This window comes from Sparus aurata, chromosome 19, assembly GCF_900880675.1.
Source record: "Sparus aurata chromosome 19, fSpaAur1.1, whole genome shotgun sequence".
Classification (NCBI taxonomy): Eukaryota; Metazoa; Chordata; class Actinopteri; order Spariformes; family Sparidae; genus Sparus; species Sparus aurata.
The window spans coordinates 8,605,865-8,625,107 of NC_044205.1; the positions used below are offsets into that span (position 1 = coordinate 8,605,865).

The 19,243-nt window shown below is 44.1% G+C and overlaps 1 protein-coding gene across 1 annotated transcript; it reads right to left on the reverse strand.

Annotated features, from left to right (window-relative positions):
* Positions 1-14,084: 14,084 nt before the first annotated feature.
* On the reverse strand, positions 14,085-18,746 carry bambia (BMP and activin membrane-bound inhibitor (Xenopus laevis) homolog a). Its single transcript, XM_030399075.1, has 3 exons — positions 18,084-18,746; positions 15,969-16,262; positions 14,085-15,176 (listed from the first exon to the last, which is right to left on the reverse strand). The coding sequence occupies exons 1-3, from the start codon at positions 18,157-18,159 to the stop codon at positions 14,758-14,760; spliced, it is 789 nt and encodes a 262-aa protein (XP_030254935.1). The 5' UTR covers positions 18,160-18,746; the 3' UTR covers positions 14,085-14,757.
* Positions 18,747-19,243: the final 497 nt, after the last annotated feature.

Sequence of the window (19,243 nt, forward strand, 5' to 3'; positions counted from 1 at the left end):
TGACATCATGCAGCCTCGGTCACGAAAACAGGGAAACGGATGGTGAAAACTTCCTGGACGCTGCTGTGAGAAGGGAAAGGTCCTGCCAACGGAGGAGATTTCTCTCTCACTTACACACACACACACACACACACACACACACACTCACTAATCCACTCAGTCGGGTACACTGTTCTCTCATTCACTCATACGCAGCAGACCTTCTGTATGAATGACTAAGAGTCCAAAATGCTGAAACACACACATACTCTCCGCTCACTATTCTGACGTTATGTAAGTACAGCAAAGGGATTGGAGGTTGGGAAGGAAGTTTTAATGACTACAGGTGATAGGTGATTGAAAATATAATTGCTAACATATCAAAAATCAACCAAAAACATTTAATAACCTCACACAGTTATCAGGTGCCCAGCTGAATCAACTAATGTAATGGCATTGCTGCAGTAGAAATTAGAGATTTAGATAACAATAATAATGTATAACAGCTTACAGACAGAATCTCTTTCTGACTACACACCAATACATTTTCTGCATGGTAAACTAATAATGATATAGCATAGTATAATGGCTTCGATGCCCGTGCATTGGAGATGTATATGAACATCTGACACTGACAAAGCTCTAGCTGTACCCACAAACCTGTTGTTTTTTATCAAGACTCCTGCGTCTCCGAAGCTGCCAGACTAGGCTGTAGATTCCCTCGACCCGACACAGCTCCACTTTAAAATGCGCCATATTGTTTTAATAGGAGCCGATTCTCTCTGCAACAGCATATTAAAAGCAGAGACAGTTAAATAGGCTTCATTTTCTTTTCCACTGTGCCAGACAGAGACTCTAGCACAGCACCAGTCTGTTAGTCGGCCAGCTCACAGTGTTTATGGACTTATTAACAGGAACATCGGTGATGGTGTCAATCGGTCAGTATTTCAAAAAGTGAGTTTGACATTCTTTTTTTCTTGTTTTTTAATGTTAGATGGGGTACAGCCATTCAGCCATCTACTATGAGAGTACACTCAATATAAATAAGGACTTCAAATTAAAATGTCTCAGTACAGTTCAGGTTCAGGCTGAGGCTTATAAATGCAGGAACAGATGGGTTTGGTTCTAAGCTGTGCAAAGCCATTGTTGATGCTGTGACGTTCTTACTTATTAAAGGAAAAGTCCACCAATTTTGTACATTAATGTGTGTCAGCTCTTGGCGAGTACTGCTCAGGTTTAGCTAATTCAGGCCAACCCTAACCCCCTTCTAGGTTTCTGAGCATCGAAGTCTCCCAGAAGAACTATGCAGTCCCCAGATGGAACACCTTCCAAGAAGGCCTGGTGTTTCCAGCTGCCATTTGGTGTGTAAGCAAAAAAATTGTAGTATCTAACACCCACCCCCCCGCCTCTCACCATGGGCAACTCCAGCAACACATGCAATGGTACTCCCCAATACCTGTAGACAGATTTTGATGTTTAAAATTAGTGGACTTATCCTTTAAGAAAAAAACATTATTAATACAATAGGGCCAATTTGAAGAAAAAAGTTTTACGAGAAGATTAATAATACTCCCATGTCCCAGCAAATGATTTGATGAGTTAGCATGAAGACCAAGGAATCAGGGCGCCAAGCCACTGGTCACCAGGAGACAGCAACAGCACTTAACTACCCGTAAAACTACAACGTGTGGTTTTATAACATTTCTACGAGGAATAAACAAGCACAGGACAAATGGGATAATTACTAAACTTGAATTGGTAGTCGTGTTTTTTAACATCGGAAAGCTTGGCCAACCAGTCCCCCCCGTTTAAAGTCATTGTTCTAAGGAAAGCTAATCACCTTTTAGATTCAGCTCCGTATTGAGCACACCGGCATAAAAGTAGTATTATTCTTTTTATCCTAATCACAACAAAAAAAAAGCCTATAAGAATGATCTCTCAAAATGTAGAACTACCTTTAAGCCCCAGTGACCATAGTTCATTCTTTCAAATCCAACTTCAAAAATGTTTATATAGGCCTTCACATACATACATCGCCTAAAAAAAATAAATAGGTAAGTCTATTGGTCTTGAGTCTTGTTTGGTCTGTAGCTAAGGCTAGCCCAGGTCCCATCAAAGCCATCCCGTACCGGGACTGGCCAGGCCTCCTTTCATCTAAATGGGACAGGAGTTAAGCCAGTGCTTCCTGTCAGACTGCGGGGCTCTCAGGTTCCACCTCTGGTCTTAATTATGTCTGTCTGTCCCAGACTGCCACCCCGGCTCTCGCCCTCCGCCCTACCCCGCCATCATCCCCGTGCCCACATCCCCTCTCCCCCTGTCACTACTCCCCCCGATGCATGGCCTGAAAGAGTACCAGATACCTCGTTCGAGCAGAGACGCACTGCAACGCTGCAGACAGTTCGGCTCAGTGGGGGTAAAACTGCAGGGTCAAAATATGCTTAAGGGATAGGTTCTGGCTTTTACACGTCTACACTGATACAATGTTGAGGGAGTAATGGGTTACAGTCCTCAGTCCTTCTCGCTATGGCTTTGAACAGATAGTTTCAGGAATTATACAATGATAAATGGTGCACAAATTAGGAAAACGGTTTGTTTGAAAGTATCTTTAGCAAAAACCTACAGAGTGTACAACGCTTGTATTTTGTAGCAGTACATTTAAAAAGTGACAAAAGTGGTGCGTTTGAAGTAAAACTACCAATGCTAACATCTGAAACATCCTTTTGAGTGGACTTCAACCAATCTCCTAATTCAGAAAAGGTGCGTTGATTAAGTGTGTTACTTCTACCAAGTGTTGAGGAGACAGCCTTAAGCTACTTCTCACTCTTAATGCTCCACAGATGAGGGAAGCCACCATCACCTCCACCACACAGGACGTTCCTGGCTCCTGCGTGGAGCCGTGCCGGGTAAGGAGCAGTGTGGTGCTGCCGGGCTCGTAAGGAGGGGGAGAGAAGTGGCAGGTAACAAAGAGCCGAGCAGAGAGGTAAGGCCGCGGTAAAAGCGTTTTCCTGTACGGTCCACAGGGGAATCCAAGGAGCAAAGGGCGGGTTGAAGAAAGGGATTATCACAAAGATCTTTCGAGGGGAGGAAAAACTTTTAATGTTAAAAAGGTTAGAGTGGTCACATAACCCCCCACACTGAGACAAAAGTGAGCAAATGAAATCCAGAGCTCGTGCTCCAAGCTCGCAGGTTATGGAATTTTAAGAGCGGCCGCGGAAAATTTAAATGATGATGTTATGTTTAATTCAACATGTCTCATGGCAAATCAAAGGACAAATAAAAATGAGATGTACATTAACGTGGGGGAATAAATGCGGGTCGAGAAGGGAAATAGCCACAGGGGACGGATAAACAAGCGTGGCGAATGTCTTCTCCCGAAACTCTAAGTGGGTCTTAAATATCCTCATGTGGGTTGATCTTTGGAATCTGGTTAAAATGGGTTTCTTTTGGCCCCGGGGCACAGAGGCCCTGTTTACCTCTTCTCCACTGGTCAAAAATCCCACTTAAACCCCCTAAGATCAGGCTGTTTTTCTGCAATGGGAATGTGTAAACGCTGCATTTACACCCAGGTCGATTGACCCTGCAGTAGACACGGGTCTCAGCTCGGCTTGGATCTAACGTAAGACTTCCCGGGTATGAAAATACCTGGGTTGTAGACCAAGCCGGCTAACTTCCACTTTAGCGCTCAGCTAACTTGAGGGTTGATTCACAAATGTAAATTAAATCCTGCATCTGTTCAAATTATGATGCAGGGGTTGTGACGCTCAAAAGAATGTATCCGGCGTTTTACAGATGCTCCTTTCACAATGGGTCTATTGTTATGTTATCCTCTGTTACAACTGTTCTTGGCGCATTCGTGACGTACAACATGACGGGCTGCCTTCCCTGCAGGAAGTGTGAATGGGGTCAATATGTGATTTTGAGTGGGTGGACCCGCATTTTAAAAAAAAAACCTGTGTAGGCCCGCTCATTTTGGTGGAAAAGCGCTATTGGATATGAACTTTTAGCACGGCCTTTGCATGCACAGGGTGCGCTTTAACAACAATGGCTCATCTGAGAGAGCCCGTAAACATGTGCCTGGGCCCTTGACCCTGGCAGTAAACAGTCTCTCCACCTGATGATGAATAGCAGAGGCCCGGGAGAGAGGCCTGCTGCTCTCCCTCCCTCTCTGCCGGCTGCTTCTTGCAGTACACCGACACGTCACATACAGGTAAAATATAAAAGTTTACAAATGTTTTCTGCCTTTGTGTAAAAGATGAAGCTTGGAATATTTATACTCATTTTACCAATGAATGTCGATGACTTCTCCGTGCCTTTGAGGCATATGTTTATGACCATATGTTCTCGAAGACTTTAGTGTAAACATGAAAAATACTTTGGTGAAAATGTCAATTGGTACAATTAATGATGGCCAGGGTGGTTTGGTTTTGTGCCTCCCGGGTTCTGGTCTCTCAAGCTGTGCCTTATACTTGTCCAAGTAGAGTCAGACATTATTACATTGACTGATCCGCGCAGACATTAAACTGTTGTTTAACAAATATAGGTTTCTCTAATAACTGAACCACATGAACGCTATTCTATGATTTTTCCAGGTTTTCCACTACCTCACAACGACGACCTGAATATTGTATTTTATATCAACAATTCCCATATAAAAAGACTAATGCAACAATAATTGAATCCTACTAACAGTGATATATCTTATTCTTCTGTGTCATAGAGCTCCACTGTTGCTTTCAAACTATTTCAACACAGCAGTCAGTTTGACATGTTATATCATGACTGTGGTAACCCACACTGTAGTTTATTTTGATTCAATCCTAGATATGTGTATTAACCTGTTTGTCTGTAACTGATTTTTACTCCTGCTTGAAATAAAGATCTTGCTGACTTTAGGCCTTTTTTAGTTATATGAAGGTTAAATACAAATGTGCCACAGTCATTGCATTCATAGCAGTAATGTATGTAGAAAACAGCTTAGATTTCAGTTTAGGAGCTATATTTCATATTATCAGATTAATGTCCAAGATGCCTGTAATCATATTCTTGAGTGAGCTACAGGAGATTGACTTGTCTTCATGTGTGTAACAGTGGGCAGGAGCTAAAAATGATTAATCCCCTTCAGGTTAGAGACCAGATGGGGATCCCTTCAGATGTTTCTTTATTCAGGCTGAAATCTAAATTCTAATTCTATCAGAGCTGAGGTGTGATTAACCAGAAAACCAGGCTGTGGTTTCATTACATGCAGACATGACTATAATTTTTTAATTAGGTCCCATGAGAAAAATCAAAAGCTCATCATACTATGGAGCTATCTTCACGTTATTCTGGGAATACAGCTCTGGCCTTGCCTGCTCCATGAGTGTGTGTGTGTGTGTGTGTGTGTGTGTGTGGGGTGTATTTAGTTTTTTCCCCTGCTGGTGTAAATATGCATCAGTTTTTCAGATTCAGATCACCTGAACGCAGGGTGGTGGAGACTGACTCCTGACTGAGGAGAGGAAGCAGCTTGGTGGCATTTCCCTCCCAGCCAATCATGGCGTGATGTCACCCTTTTTGGCTTAAAGAGGTGGTTCTCACCCTCATTCTGAACCCACTGAGAACTTCGGTCCCCTTAGATTGCCAGCCAGAAGCTCTGGTCTGTTTAGGCCCTGTAAGGTCTTCTCGGCTGCCCCACATCATTTGTAGTAAGAAAACTGTGTTAATATGGGAACCCCTTAAAATCCAACCCCCTATACACCTTCAGTTTGACATTTTTATTTCCCTGGGGCTTGTGTGAGGCATTTGTTTGTTACCAGAAGAGGCATTTTTTATTTATTGTCCAAGTAGCAGACACTGGGCATTTCCCCCCCTAGATTTCATGTTTTTTGTTTATATTTTTATGTAGGTTGGGCTGGCTTGTAAAGCAATTTATTGCCAGTACCTCCACAAATCGATGGAGCCCTTCATTAATGTCAGTGGCAAACTGGGGTGTTACAGCAGCCAGCTCAAATTAATCACACAAAAAAACAAAAGACTAGAATAAAATCAAGTCTGAAAATGGTCACTTAACTAAAAACTACGACAACGGTGACTGATCAAATGTAATGCACTGACTTTTTTGAGGCAATGGTAAAAGTGTTAAAAGCTGTTATAGTTGTTTTTAATGTATTTCAATGTAATTCATTTTCTTTTTTTGCCATGCATTGAGGGAGATAAAAATAATAACAATACACTCCGAAGTACTTCTTTTGTCACTCGTCCGGTGTGAACACACTACATAACTTAGAATTAATATGTGGCATAGAATTGGGAGGAGCTCAAAGCTAACTTCCTCTGTTGGGCTGAGATTTGATTTATACGTTTCAGCTGTGACACCAGCTCCGGTGTACAATAGTCTGGAGGGATCCATCTCACCAACCACGTGTTATTTTACGGCCAATCCTAAAACGGTGATAGTGGTTTTTAGCCTCGCTCGCACACAGACGTTAGAAAGACACAAGCTTCTCCGCTTTCAGCCCGGTAATCCCGGGATCTACGCTCACAATGAGCTCCCATCAGTGCCAGCCGGCGAGCGTCAAGTCCCAAGGCTACGCTGCCAGCTCAAGGTGCACATCTCTGTGAGGTGGGGAAGGCTGGCCTGACGCCAAGCCATATGGCGGTTGAAGCCATTGTCAGTCCTCAGCATGCACGTAACCTTTAGGAGGCCACCACACCTCTTGTGGCCCTTCCTCCTGCACTGCTACTAAGTGTTCATTCATGTCACCATGGCGGCTACGACAGGTGAGTGTCCGGAAATACTCCATATGGTTTGGGAGAGGGGCAGCGCCTGGTTCTGTGCTGATTACTGTATATTTATATACTGTCGATATCAAAACTACATGTTTTAGGATGTATCCGCAATATCAATGAAAGAGATATACAGGTAACCAGAGAAGAGGATGAAGCAGCACCATGGCACAAGGGTCTGACGGTAGAAGGACAGCTGCAGCCTTTTTGAGTCCAGCACTAACATGAATGGGCCTTACGGAAGCACAAGAGACCAAGCACCTTAGGTGATGAACAGTTTGAATACCACTGTTGTCATGTTACCATTTACATCTGTGTAGAGATGATTAATTACAAATCGTTGACCCACCCACTCGCTCACTGTGCATTCACCCCGGACAATCGTCGGCTGTAATCACACCGGACTTCGGACCAGGGAGCTGGCGGGGGCAAAGTCCGAGCCTAATAATGGCAGCAGACAGCTCCTCCAGGTAAACTCTGGATAAATTCAGAGTCACAGTGCATATGTGAAAGGGGCTTGTTACTCGGTATAGATTCGGGGTATGGTAACAGTTTTTACCCCTTCTAGAACCAAAAATACAAACGCAAAAGTACAAGAAAGGATTCAACTATGTATGACAGAGTCTAGCAAGACTAGCTTACTAGCTAACTACATACTACCTAGTAATTCAGCATTAACTCCATCCATCATTTTACGCCACATAATTTTTGGGGGTTACAGGTGACCTTGCTCAAGATAACATCTGCTGTGTAGTAGCCATTTTCCAAGTGTTGCTGTGTCTGGGAGAACAATGGTTAGTCCTAATGCTAAAAACATTTTCTTTTCTCGCGGTAAAACTGGCGCATACAGTACAGCGTAAAAACGGATGTAACCTCCAAGCAGCTGAACGGAGTTACAGTGAAATTCTAGTATGATCATATTTGAACACTTCTGTCTCTACACTGGAACACAAGAACGATGTTTCTTTGTCTCCTTGTCTTCCAATCTTCAACTAATCCGGATGCCTGACACAAGTAGCTTTAGCTTAAACTAGTAATGGTAATTGTTTTAACTCATCATCCTGACGCACACACTGATTGTGCAGCGAATGGCTGTGGAGAAATGACGCTGTCCCTTAGATCGCTCTCCAGTTAAGCCTTGCTTCTTAGGTCTACCACCAGGCTGGATTTTTCCAGAGAAAAACAAAGGTACAATTACAGAACAAAGGAAGGACGTTTGCCATTGCGCAACCGTAAGAAGAAGAGGCATTGTTTTTTTTGTTTTTTTTTTCCTGGTTGCTATCCCTAGGTAAAAGTGGAACAACTGGAATAACTGTGGAAACTCTACACTGCGAAAGAGAGAACCCCGCTGATGGAGGAGGCAAAGGCGGTGGAGAGTGATAGAAGCCGAGGGAAAACAAGAGGGAAACAACGGACGTTTGGTGGAGAGTGCTGGTGTTGTGTTCCACCACTGAAGTGTGGTAACAAAACCTGCCAATGTATTCATACAAGCAGGTGCTTAACTTTGCCTTTGTCTTTGCACTGAAATTGGGATATCCATGTCACTGAAGCTAATGTTTGCAACGGCAGTGTCATCAGTCACAGGGAAACTTGAGCATAAAAATCATTCTTCTTTTTTTGTTTGTTTTTGTTTGCACTTTTTGCACATTATTTAAACTGTACATTGATCTTTTACATATTGTTATATACATATATTTATATATATATATATATTTATATTTTGTTCTTAATATATGTTGTTTGTATATCTGGAGTGTGTAACAAAAATAATTTCCCCCTGGGATTATTAAAGTATTTCTGATTCTGATTCTGATTCCGATTAGAAACGAGAAGCCGGTTTTTAAAAACAGGAGAGAATCCAACACTTGAGCCGTAACTCTTCTACTGACATTGTAAACCTCATACAGTGTGTGCCGTGTGAGAACTGAGAGCCTGACCGACGTGGAAACATTAACTGAGGGAGGCCATCAGAGGAGGGAAATTAATGGAAACATTCAATTTAGAATAAACACAGTCAATCTTCATTAAAGCAATGGTGTTAATGGAGCGACTTCGATAACAGGCAAACATAAGACAGTTCTTGTGAAACGAATGTCATGTCATCGGTGATGGGATGAGTGTTCGGAGGGACCGTCTACCTCTCATGGCAGTAAGGGGCAGGTGACATTGTTCTGCCGCCTCTGTCCAGGGGCCCCTCGGCCCCTCGGCTGACAGATACAGGCCAGTGAGTGCTCTTGGCTGCTCAAGGATGACGACATACAACACCGTGAGGGACATCATCCATGAAGCTCCTGAGAAAGTGGAGCGACACCTGACAGTGACATCTCACCGCCAATACCATACCTTAAACTGTGTGTGTGTGTGTGTGTGTGTGCGTGTGTGTGTGTGTGTATGCGTGTGTTTGTGTGTGTGTGTGTGTGTGTGTGTGTGTGTTGCCTATAGGCCTGTAGACCTACATACAAGTGCGTCCATGTGAGCCATTTTTGTTTGGACATTCTTGCTGCAGTTTGCTGGAAAGCCCACTTTAAGGAACATAACAAAACTTTTTTTTTTTGCCTATTTACAGACGCCGACTTTTAGCTTCAAGAAGCCCGGTCGGCCCTGTAAACATTCCCAACATTATTATTTTTCTTTTGGGGCAGATTTATATCTAAATGTTAACAACACACTGGGGTAAATGTTTAGATGGGGATGGGGGGTGTATGAGGACATGCACTGGAGCCATAGTTTCATTCAGTGGAAGGAAATGAACTGACTAAATATTTAGATCATGTCTTATTCCAGCGGATGTCTGTCACCACAGAGGATGATTTGTCCTCGCAGTCATGCAGACTCGTCAATTAAAAGAGTCCTAATACTTTTTTGGACTCTTGGATGAAAAGTTGTGTTTATTTTCTGGAATGTCTCTATTTGTTTGTGGTTGGGAGCTGGTAAACAGAATTGAAGTATCAGTGATATGATTTATATTGTGACAGTTTTTACACTGGGGCTATAGTAGCTTCTGTTGAGGCCCCGGCGTGAATCAGCTTTAGCGTGCTACCGTTTACAACAAATGAAACGTTTTGAGATATCGGCCAGTGCCATCTAGTTTCATTTTATTCAGAGAGGGCAGACATTTGTGTGGTTGTAATCTCCAACACTTGGCAACTCGCACCAAAACAATCTGGATGGGCACATAACACTTCAAGTACGACGAAAAATATGATTTTTGGATTTTGGTGTGAACTGTCTCTTTTTTAAACAGAGTAAACATACAAACGCACAAGCCATATCATGAATTCAAGATGTTCGAAATAAGAATGTTCTCACTTTTTTTTTCCGAAGGTGAATGTGAGATGATAAGTCACAGAATCGCTGAATAACGTTGCAGTCGTGTGCTCCGCATTTAAATTACATGTAGATAGCTGCTTTGAGTTTGTTTGAAGCTTCATATTGAAATGTGATTTTTTCTTTTTGGTTCCCTAAAACTACTAAAATATTCAATTACTTTAGAACTTTTCTAACTAATCTCAGTCACTCAATGTGGACAGCAAACACTGAGTTCCGACCTCATATCACATTACAAATTACACATGGGCAGAATGTTGATATGTGAAACGCGAACTAATGAAACGTTTCTATCCATGAAACAACTCGTCTACAACGTTTCTTCGAACATCTCAGCAAGTCGTACATCAACATTTTCCGAAGGGTTTCCGAGTGGCTTTCCCTGCTTGTGGGGATCACATGAATTTCTCAGTCGGGAAGTCATTTCTCCAATTATTTGGACGCCACATGAACGCACTGTAACGTGCGAGGTCATAAACTAGACTAAGGAGTGCCCATAGAACTGAGGGCTTAAGCACGCCACTATGATTTAAAGACACATCGGCCATGAGGGATGTGACGTGCTCATGCGGACTGCTTGAACTGGTTTGCAGGCTTCATTTCTTGCCAGATTGTCTACCAGCATCCTGAAACCTCTCTCCGAATGTAGAATTTTTTGGAGAATTTTCCAAAACACATTGCAGACCTACAACAAACCAGCAGCTCTAACGAAGCGCTGATCGTAGACTAGAAAGTAGAGACAGGGCCTCAGAATGGTTGGAAGGAGTTCGTGCAACATGGTGTAGGTGGAGCGAGAAGTTCTCCCCAATTCAATTTTAACTTCTTTTTTTTTCTAAATGTTGCTTTCTACTATATCAGTGCATAGCAGTATAGATAGGGTTAGGGTTACGGAAACAACTGTTTATGGTTTAATGATGTCACTTGATTGACTGATCCATATATAAACCAGTTATTTCACCACTCTATCAAATAAAGAAGCAACGTGTGTGTGTGTGTGTGTGTTCCGCTATGGGAACAGGAGAGTAAACGTGAGGACTTTGGACGCGGGGGTACACATAAGAAAAACATACAAGGATTTAGAGAGGCCTGTTACCACAGTGGGGGGGCAGTAGGGGGGGGGGCTTCCATTACTGTGCTCAGGTGTTAACAGATTCCATGTGTGTTTACACTTCATATATTGTTCCACATGCTGCTGCCGCCACAGTGGGCACGAGGCCCTCTGGACTGTTACTACATTATTCTGAGTGGCGGCGGGGGAGTAACAAAGGGGTGGTACCTTGCGGGTTTTAATCGCTGCGCGTCGTTAACCCTGCTCCGAGAACGTCCTCTGCACGAAGGCCGGGCACACCGGCTCCTGCAGCCCGGAGGCGGTGGAGCAGGAGCTGGTGGTGAAGTTGAAAAGGTGGATGAAGGAAAAAACAGAAAACAAGACATAAATAATAAAAAAAATCCACCCAACTGTCGCGGGGGGCAGCTTGAAGTCGCTTCAAAACAAATTGGGGCCCCTTTTGATCGAGGCCAGTCAGACACCTCATTAAATTTGCATGTGAATACGAGCAGCTTGTCCGCCTAGCGCCGCGCAAAATGGCCGATGCTAATGACCGTGCCGTCACCGCCGGCTCCGGCTTTTGTTGCTGCCGAGCTGTGACTGTTGGATGCCGGTGAGACGCGAGGCCTTGCCAAAGACAAGACAAAGAAAAAGCGCGTGCGTCTCCTTTGCGTCCCCTCGCTGACGCATAACATCTACTCCTGCAAATGTAGAAAACGCAACTTTTTCTGCGCTTCCCTCAACTTCCCGTGGCCACCTGACACCCACGGGTGAGCCGGCAAAGTGGAATCAGGCTAAAGCAAACAGCAGTCACATTAGATAGGCCAGGCGGAGGACATTGTTGTTATTACAAGGGTAATAGTCCTGGGGGAGGCCCCGAGCGCGGGCTGAGCCTCGCTAATGCAAGCTGCTGCTAAGTGGTAAGTTACTAATAGTGTTTTCCTGTCCTCCTAATGGAAAGAAACAAGGGTCAGCCCTCAGCACACAGACAGACACTCTTCGGCGATGCGGACCTCAAGCTTTAAACTACATACAGGATTTCTTAGTTGTGGTTACCATGGTGAGCCGGGGAGAAGCAGAGTGTGAACTTTTCAACCCGAGCATCCCCACCTTGCTTCGTGCGACGCGCGCGGCACATGACACACGAGGACTGTGACATTTAGGACTCGTAGAAATGTAAATACTCGGCCGGGGTTTAGAAAAATGTGACGAACAAGCACGACAGAAATCCAACCCCGGTCTCCAAACAAACCGTCAGGATCGAGGTTTTTTCACTGGTTGCCTCGTTGCTGTTTGTGTACACATTTTGAGACGAATCAGCCAGAAAGCAAGTCCTCCATAATGGTTGACACAGTCTGTCCCACTAATCGCTGCTGCTGCTGCATGACCCATGGCAGTGAGGCATAAGAACAGCATTGTTCTGCAAAAAACACAGAGGTCCCTGTGTTTTTCCAATGCTTCGTTTAAAGGGTCAAGTCACTCAAATAAAAACAGTTTCTTATATGTACCTAGTTACCCGGATAATTCACTGGACAGAAGTCAACCAGTTTGATTAGAACTACATATTGCCCAAGAAAAAGCTTGTTCAATGTGTTCTGATTATTATCCAGATTACGTAGGACACTAATGTTTTCATAAAACTGGACAAATACAATCAAAAACTATCTGCATGGCTAAATTCCACTTTATAATTTCTTGTTAAAGGGCTGTTCTCCTTTAACAAGAAAAAAGGTCAGTCTGACTTCCCTTTTTTTCCACTTCTATCCTAAATAAAACGAAGTCACAGATTTAAGGTTTCATTTTTGAAATAGCTGGGCACCGTAAAGTGTTCTCAAACGCTGCTTAAAGTGGAATACATAGTGCATTTCACAGGGCCTATTATCAGCAGTGGATGAATACAGATTCATTCCTTTAGTACTTGTGACAGCAGGAATTGTGGGAGTGAGTTGAAATGCACTGCATTGGATGTGCGTGTGTGCTCATTGTGATTTGTTGGCCAAAAATGCGGTTCACTGATGCGTTTTTAATAGTTTTTGGACAAGTATCGAGCTCTATGGCACACAGGAAGGAGATATATCACGCTTTGGCAACACAGACTTAGTAGGAAGGATGCATTGTTGGGGTTGTTTTTTTCATGGGATTGAGAATAACAAATACATACCATTTAATGAGTAAAAACTTTGTCACTATTTTGGATTAGTGCAACAGGAAATCAATTCCAAACCAGTGACTTGGGGTGAACAGGAGGAACAGTGTTATTAAGGACACACAAAGGCAGAATAGAGGAGTGCTTACAGGCGTAAGAGTGGGTGTAAAAAAAATAAATAAATAAATAAATATAGCACTCCCACTTCCAGGATAAATCCAAGGAAACTAAAAAAAGAAGGTGGTGTCGTTACGTCAATGAATCTTTGCTTTGGGGCCGGACTGCTGTGCCTGTTGTGACGAAATGAGCTGGAGATGCATGGAGAAACACTAAAACACACCGTTTCTACTGTATGTCATATGACTTCTGATGAAGAAATGCCTCCAGAGAATGAAAGGCTGATTTTATTGGAAGCTTTGCTCTTTCCTCGTATTTGTGTAAGAAAGGCTCGTTTTTGCAGTCTAATCAGCAGACATTGTTCAAATCTGATACGATCACAGTATTATCAAAAATAAAATCAGCCATTTTTGTTTTTTAAAGTTCCCAGATAAACCCAACTGTTAAGGAGAGAGCAGAACAGTTTTTTGAAGCTGAAAAAAGCTGACCTCTGGAGAGGGTTCAAGAACGGCGGACAGATGTGACAGGTCCAGTATAACGCCAGGCCTCACTGCGCCGAGCACGCCAAGACCTGACTTTGACAAATCACACTGCAAAGGCAGGATGCTACTGTCTCTCACACACACACACACACACACGCACACACAAACACATGCACGCACACACGTCACCATTTTTTAAAAAAGGCAAAAACACAAGAACGAATGATTATTTAAATAAAAAGACATTTTAATGGAAGTTTATCTTTCACACTCACAATCAAGCTTATAGTCCGATCACAGAGAGAGATGTTGGCCATTCACCCAGGACGAGACACACACCAGTCAGTTTTATCAGACAAAAAAAATATATATATATTTTAAATCTTTACAATAAGCTTGAATCATGAAACGTACACAGAGGAGTGTGCACACCTACAGTCAAACACTGAATTTTTCTTTTACTCCTCGACAAGTTTTTTTTTTTTTTGTACCCTGGTGTCAGTGTAAAATTCTTGTTTTAAGCAACGACAACTCTTTTGTTTGCTTTTTACAAATGTGCAAATAAGACAGATTTGGAATCCTTCAGCACGTAGTGTAAAAGTCCAGGATCCTCAGGAGCAGTGACAGAGCTCTCACTCCGCGTCAGTCCTGCCCGCTCAAGTTTAAATACAGCCCCTCGTTGCTTTGCCTTTCATTTTCAAGTAAAGTGCTCCTCTAGCAAAAACCACACGGCATCAGATCAGTCTCGTATTTTTTTTGTCACTGGTTTTTTAAAAAAAAAACAAAAAAACAAACCCAAAAGTCCAATGGACGAAAAAGATGGGAATGTCTTCTAAAGTGGAAAAGCATAAGCCGCAGTCCTGGCTGTTTGTGGGGAGGTGACAGTCCAGCAGGAATCATACAAACTCCAGCTTGCCGTGGCCGCTGTACATTCCCCAGTGCACCAGAGACAGGATCTTGTCGTTGCCCAGGTCCGCCTGCCTCATCTTGTCGCAGGTCAGGCAACAGTTCTCGTGGCCCGTCACGGGCACCATGCACTCCAGGTCGAGCTTGGCCACGTGGCCCTTCTTGGTGTGGTGGCCGTGGAAGCTGTAGTGGAGCCGGGACAGCATCTGTTGCCGCTGGTCCTGCAGCCGCTTGTTCTCGCTGCGCAGCATTCGCAACGCCAGCATGATGAGCAGCACCAGGATGAGGCCGCCGGCGATGGGGACGGCAATCACCGCGGCGCGGAACCAAACCTCCTTGGCTGACGCCAGCTCCTGAACCCGGGTCACAAGGTTCCTGTTGTTGCCGTCCGGCTGGTAACGGCTGAGATCTGCACACAGAATTAACCACAAGTTTAACTGCATGCTCCACGGCCATCTTTGAATGGATGTATAGCTGTCTGTAGCTTAATGAGAAGCTTTCACAGTCATGGCTTTAACCACCAAGAAAATGAGACAAACCAACAAGAGCGAGGAAGTGGGAGAGGGCAGCAGGGGCAAAAACAAATGAGTCACCTTGTCCTGACTGAGAGCCAGATATTAATTTGAGCGAATAAACTATGGTCTGCCCTGGTCAGGGCCACAGAGAATCCCCTGAGGACGGCTCCCCTTCCCCTCCATCTCTCTAAGCACCTTTTCATAACTCTATGAGCTAATACTGCGGCCCAACATGCAGACTTGTCAGGGAATATTCATTCTACAAGGCACATTCCTACTCAGTGGGAAAATTACATGGTGCACACATAATAAAAAGGGAATATATCTGATCTCCTTCCAAGTGCTTAAGGTAAACTGGCTGCTCCCTGCCTTCCCAGGCACAGAGCTAGAGCCCATTAAAAAGTCAAATGAAGTCCTGTAGAGCTGAGAAGTAGAGAAACAAGTAGGTGGGGGTAAGGGTGGCCTGCACGTCCATAAAGCAAAGTGTTTGAAGAACCCTACAGCTCAACATATTGCCTCTGGAGCCGGAACAGGAAAGAGGAAAATATTGAATATTTACTGAGGAGGAATCGTAAAATCCCCCCACAGAGTCCAATCATTTTAAAACCCGCTAAAGAGAATGTTATGTTTCAGTTTATGTAAAAACAAACAGCCAGTGCTTGAGCTCTGGGAGATTATTTCTTTACCTGTCGAGTCCCTGGTGTGCGCCATGTCGTGTAGGCCTCTGTAGTTGCACATGTCTTCGTGGCAGCACTCCAACGTCGACACCGAGGCCCCGCCGAGGGCATCTGCGCCCCTGGAGGTGCTGCTGCCGCTGCAGACGTCTGCCGCGTTCGTGATGGGGTCTAAACACCCGTGGGTGAGCGGAGAGTTTGCATTGAGCGGGTCCAGAACCTTGGTGAAGCAGGCGTTCAGTTCTGATTTGCACATGTATCCCGTGGCTACGCAGTGCGGCGCGTCACAATAACACCGTATTTCACCTGGAAATGCAAAAGAGGAAAAGGTCAGGGAAACGTTTGCCAAACTTACATGTACTTATAGCTTCAATTCAAAACTTTATACGTTCACTTTGGCTGACAGTTTGAGTGAACTTATATTAGCAGTATGTCAGGTCCCTCACGGCTCTATGTTAAGATTCAGTGGGTCACCAAACACAATTCATCTTCCAGAAAGTAGCAGGGTTTTTTTTTTGCGTTGTCTTGTTTGTTTTTCTCCCTACTTTTTACTCAGTTTGTATGAATGGATATCCAATGACAAAACAGCTCCTACTACGAAGACCTGATCCTTTCAAAACGCAGTCTGTGGTCTGCTGTGTTGTTAGTTTGAAAGTGTTTGCTCACCTATGCCCCGCAATAAATAGCCAGGTTACTATAAAGACCACAAGGGAGTAGTCACTTTTTTTGCATCAATTCAGCAAATATGCCTTCATTTAAGAGCCTCCCATGCAAAGCGGTCCTTTTTGTGTGTAATATAAAACAGGAACCCTGTAGCTTATAATTAGTGGTTTGTTTGCCAAAGCCATTTTTTTTTTCAACCCAATAGGAAACTCGTATAGAGAGGGGGGGGGGGCCGGGGCAGCCGCGCAGGAGTCTCCTTTCCCCCAGTTTGCACGCAAAGCCTCAACTTCTGGTCAGGAGGAGCAGCGGCGGCGGCAGCGGGACGGGGAGGAGGAGGGGGCGATGAGGTTCCATCTAAAAGAGCTCCCAGGAACCTTATCATTACGGCCGCCTTGCTTTTACACGGGCCCACTCATTACCTCAACCGTGGCTTCTTCTTATTTTAAGACATAAATCTGGGGCCAGGGACCTGCCCTTGGACAATACATGTTACAGTTAAAGATGTGTATATTTTTAGCCAAATAATATAGGATATTCAGCATGGGGGGGGGGGGGAATGTGTGCGAATAGCTCCATAAACAAGGTGGTTAAAAAGTGAACCGAAACTTTTGCCTTGTGTTTTCCGTCTGCTGAAATCATAAACTGAGCAAACAGAAACGAGAGAGAGCCTGACACTTTGAGAACCAAACTCTGTCCTGTCAGTGCCCCGGCCACTGTGTGAATGCACCAACTGGCAGTGCAGGAGCACGTTCATCAGATCAGTGTTTTCCCTGTGAATGATTGGAGCAGCAGGGCCCTGGCAGGTCATTTGGAGAATATTTCATTAGAAAGGAGAGGCCCCTTTGTGGCTTGAGGGGGAGAGAGAGGGAGAGGAACAGGCCGAGCACTGCGGCTGCTCGCTCCTCTGTGAACGGCAGCTTCAAAACTAGGTTCAACATGAGATGATGATGTTGTTGTTGTTGTTTGATTTTTTTTTTTTTTTTTTAACTTAAACGTGCCAGCCAAAATGAGACAGGATTTGTATTGAGAGTTTGGATGCTGAAGCTAGGAGTTTTAAATGTGGGGGGAGAGAACTACAGGGAAAGACTTCAAAAAGAAAGCCATCAATTGCGGTCGGGATCGTTTTAAGTGTGTTTCCACTGAGGTTATTTCAGGATTTGATTTTAAGAATAAAAGAAGTATGCCGAGGGTAAATTGGATTAAATCAAAAACACTGAATCACTCGATTTAATAAGTTTGTCATGGAAAGAAGTGCGGTTCTCTCTACACTCGTCGGGTTGCTGGTTTTCTGTTAAATGCCACATTAATGTGCTGCTGAAAGTAGTATTTAGACGATCACTGTCTCTGTCTGGGAGCCCTGGGTGAGCTGTTAAGTTCGGTCGTGTTTCGCCGCTGCCGAACACTGTTCATCCTGTTTCTGAAGAACTTCACAAACATGCCCAGCCAGGAGACCGAAGCCCGTACCTTTAGTCAGAAGAACAGCCATGGCGCAGAGTTCCATTTGTAGCCAAATGGAAATGATACTGGACTGGCGATCCATTTACACCAGATTGCTGTGCAAAAAAGGAGAAAAAAAGAAAAAGAAAAGGGGGTCCTCGTATATCCAGTAGCAGCGGCGGCACAGTCCGCTGGGCGAAGAGCTGGACGACAAAAAGACTTACATGGAGCTACGGCGAAAAATGAGGCATTCCTGCGCTGAGACGACGGCTCCGACAATCCTTACTTGATCCACAGCGGTACAAAACTCACTCCGAATTGTTTCCTCTCCCGCATGGAGACGGGAAAAGTCCGCAAATGTGTTTTTAAACGCGGTCCGACATTACTGAGGATGCGAAACAACGTCTTCCTCTTCTTCTTCTTCTTCTTCTTCTTCTTCTTCTTCTCCTTCAAGCCGAAGTAGGGGGAAAAAAGGAGAGCGAAAAAGGGGGAGAAAGACAGTGAAAATGGATATAAAGTTGTCACCGCCGGTCCTCCTCTGCCTCTGTAAGCAGCCGGTCACGGTAAAGCATCACTTTTGTAAGTCCTGGACGGAGAAATGTTTGCAACAAAAAAAAGGACGGACGGTTCCGCTGGACCGAGGACTGCACGCACACTCCGGACGGACAAGGTTTAACACAAGAAATAGCTGTGGTCTGCCGGAGCTCCGCCCCCTCGGCTCTGATTGGTCAGACCGCAGAGCGAGCGAGAGAACGGCAGTTCAGAGGACGTACCGCTACGCACTGGTGCAGCTTTTCAAAATAAGACGAGGCAAGTTTATTTGTGCAGCCAAACTCCATGTCAACCGCAGAGGCAATTTAGGTAACAGAAATGCATCTGTAAACATTATGAAATAAAACAAATAATAATTTAAGAAAAATCAATATAAGAGTATGACCAAGAACATGCGGTGAAGTGATTAGTTGGGTTTAAAAACAAGGCAGCCCATGTTTTGTAGAATAAAATAAAATAAAATATACAGATGGAAAGTTTAGCCTCCTGTTATGTTGGTCATGAGCGCAGAAGTGCACGTCTCTGTGTGTTCAGCCAGTACAGTTGCATTAGTTCCGTTTAACACAGATGACAAATGACAAGATGACATGATTTGATCTGTTGATACAGTAGAACTCTTTCGCCACACAAAGTTA

What these genes read in the sequence shown, in the direction of transcription:
- bambia (XM_030399075.1), bottom strand. Translation starts at nt 18,159, where the DNA reads ATGGATCGCCAGTCCAGTATCATTTCCATTTGGCTACAAATGGAACTC. An exon ending in GGCTGTTCTTCTGACTAAAG is followed by an intron (nt 16,263 to 18,083) that starts GTACGGGCTTCG and finishes TTGCATTTCCAG; the next exon opens with GTGAAATACGGTGTTATTGT. An exon ending in GCACACCAGGGACTCGACAG is followed by an intron (nt 15,177 to 15,968) that starts GTAAAGAAATAA and finishes TTCTGTGTGCAG; the next exon opens with ATCTCAGCCGTTACCAGCCG.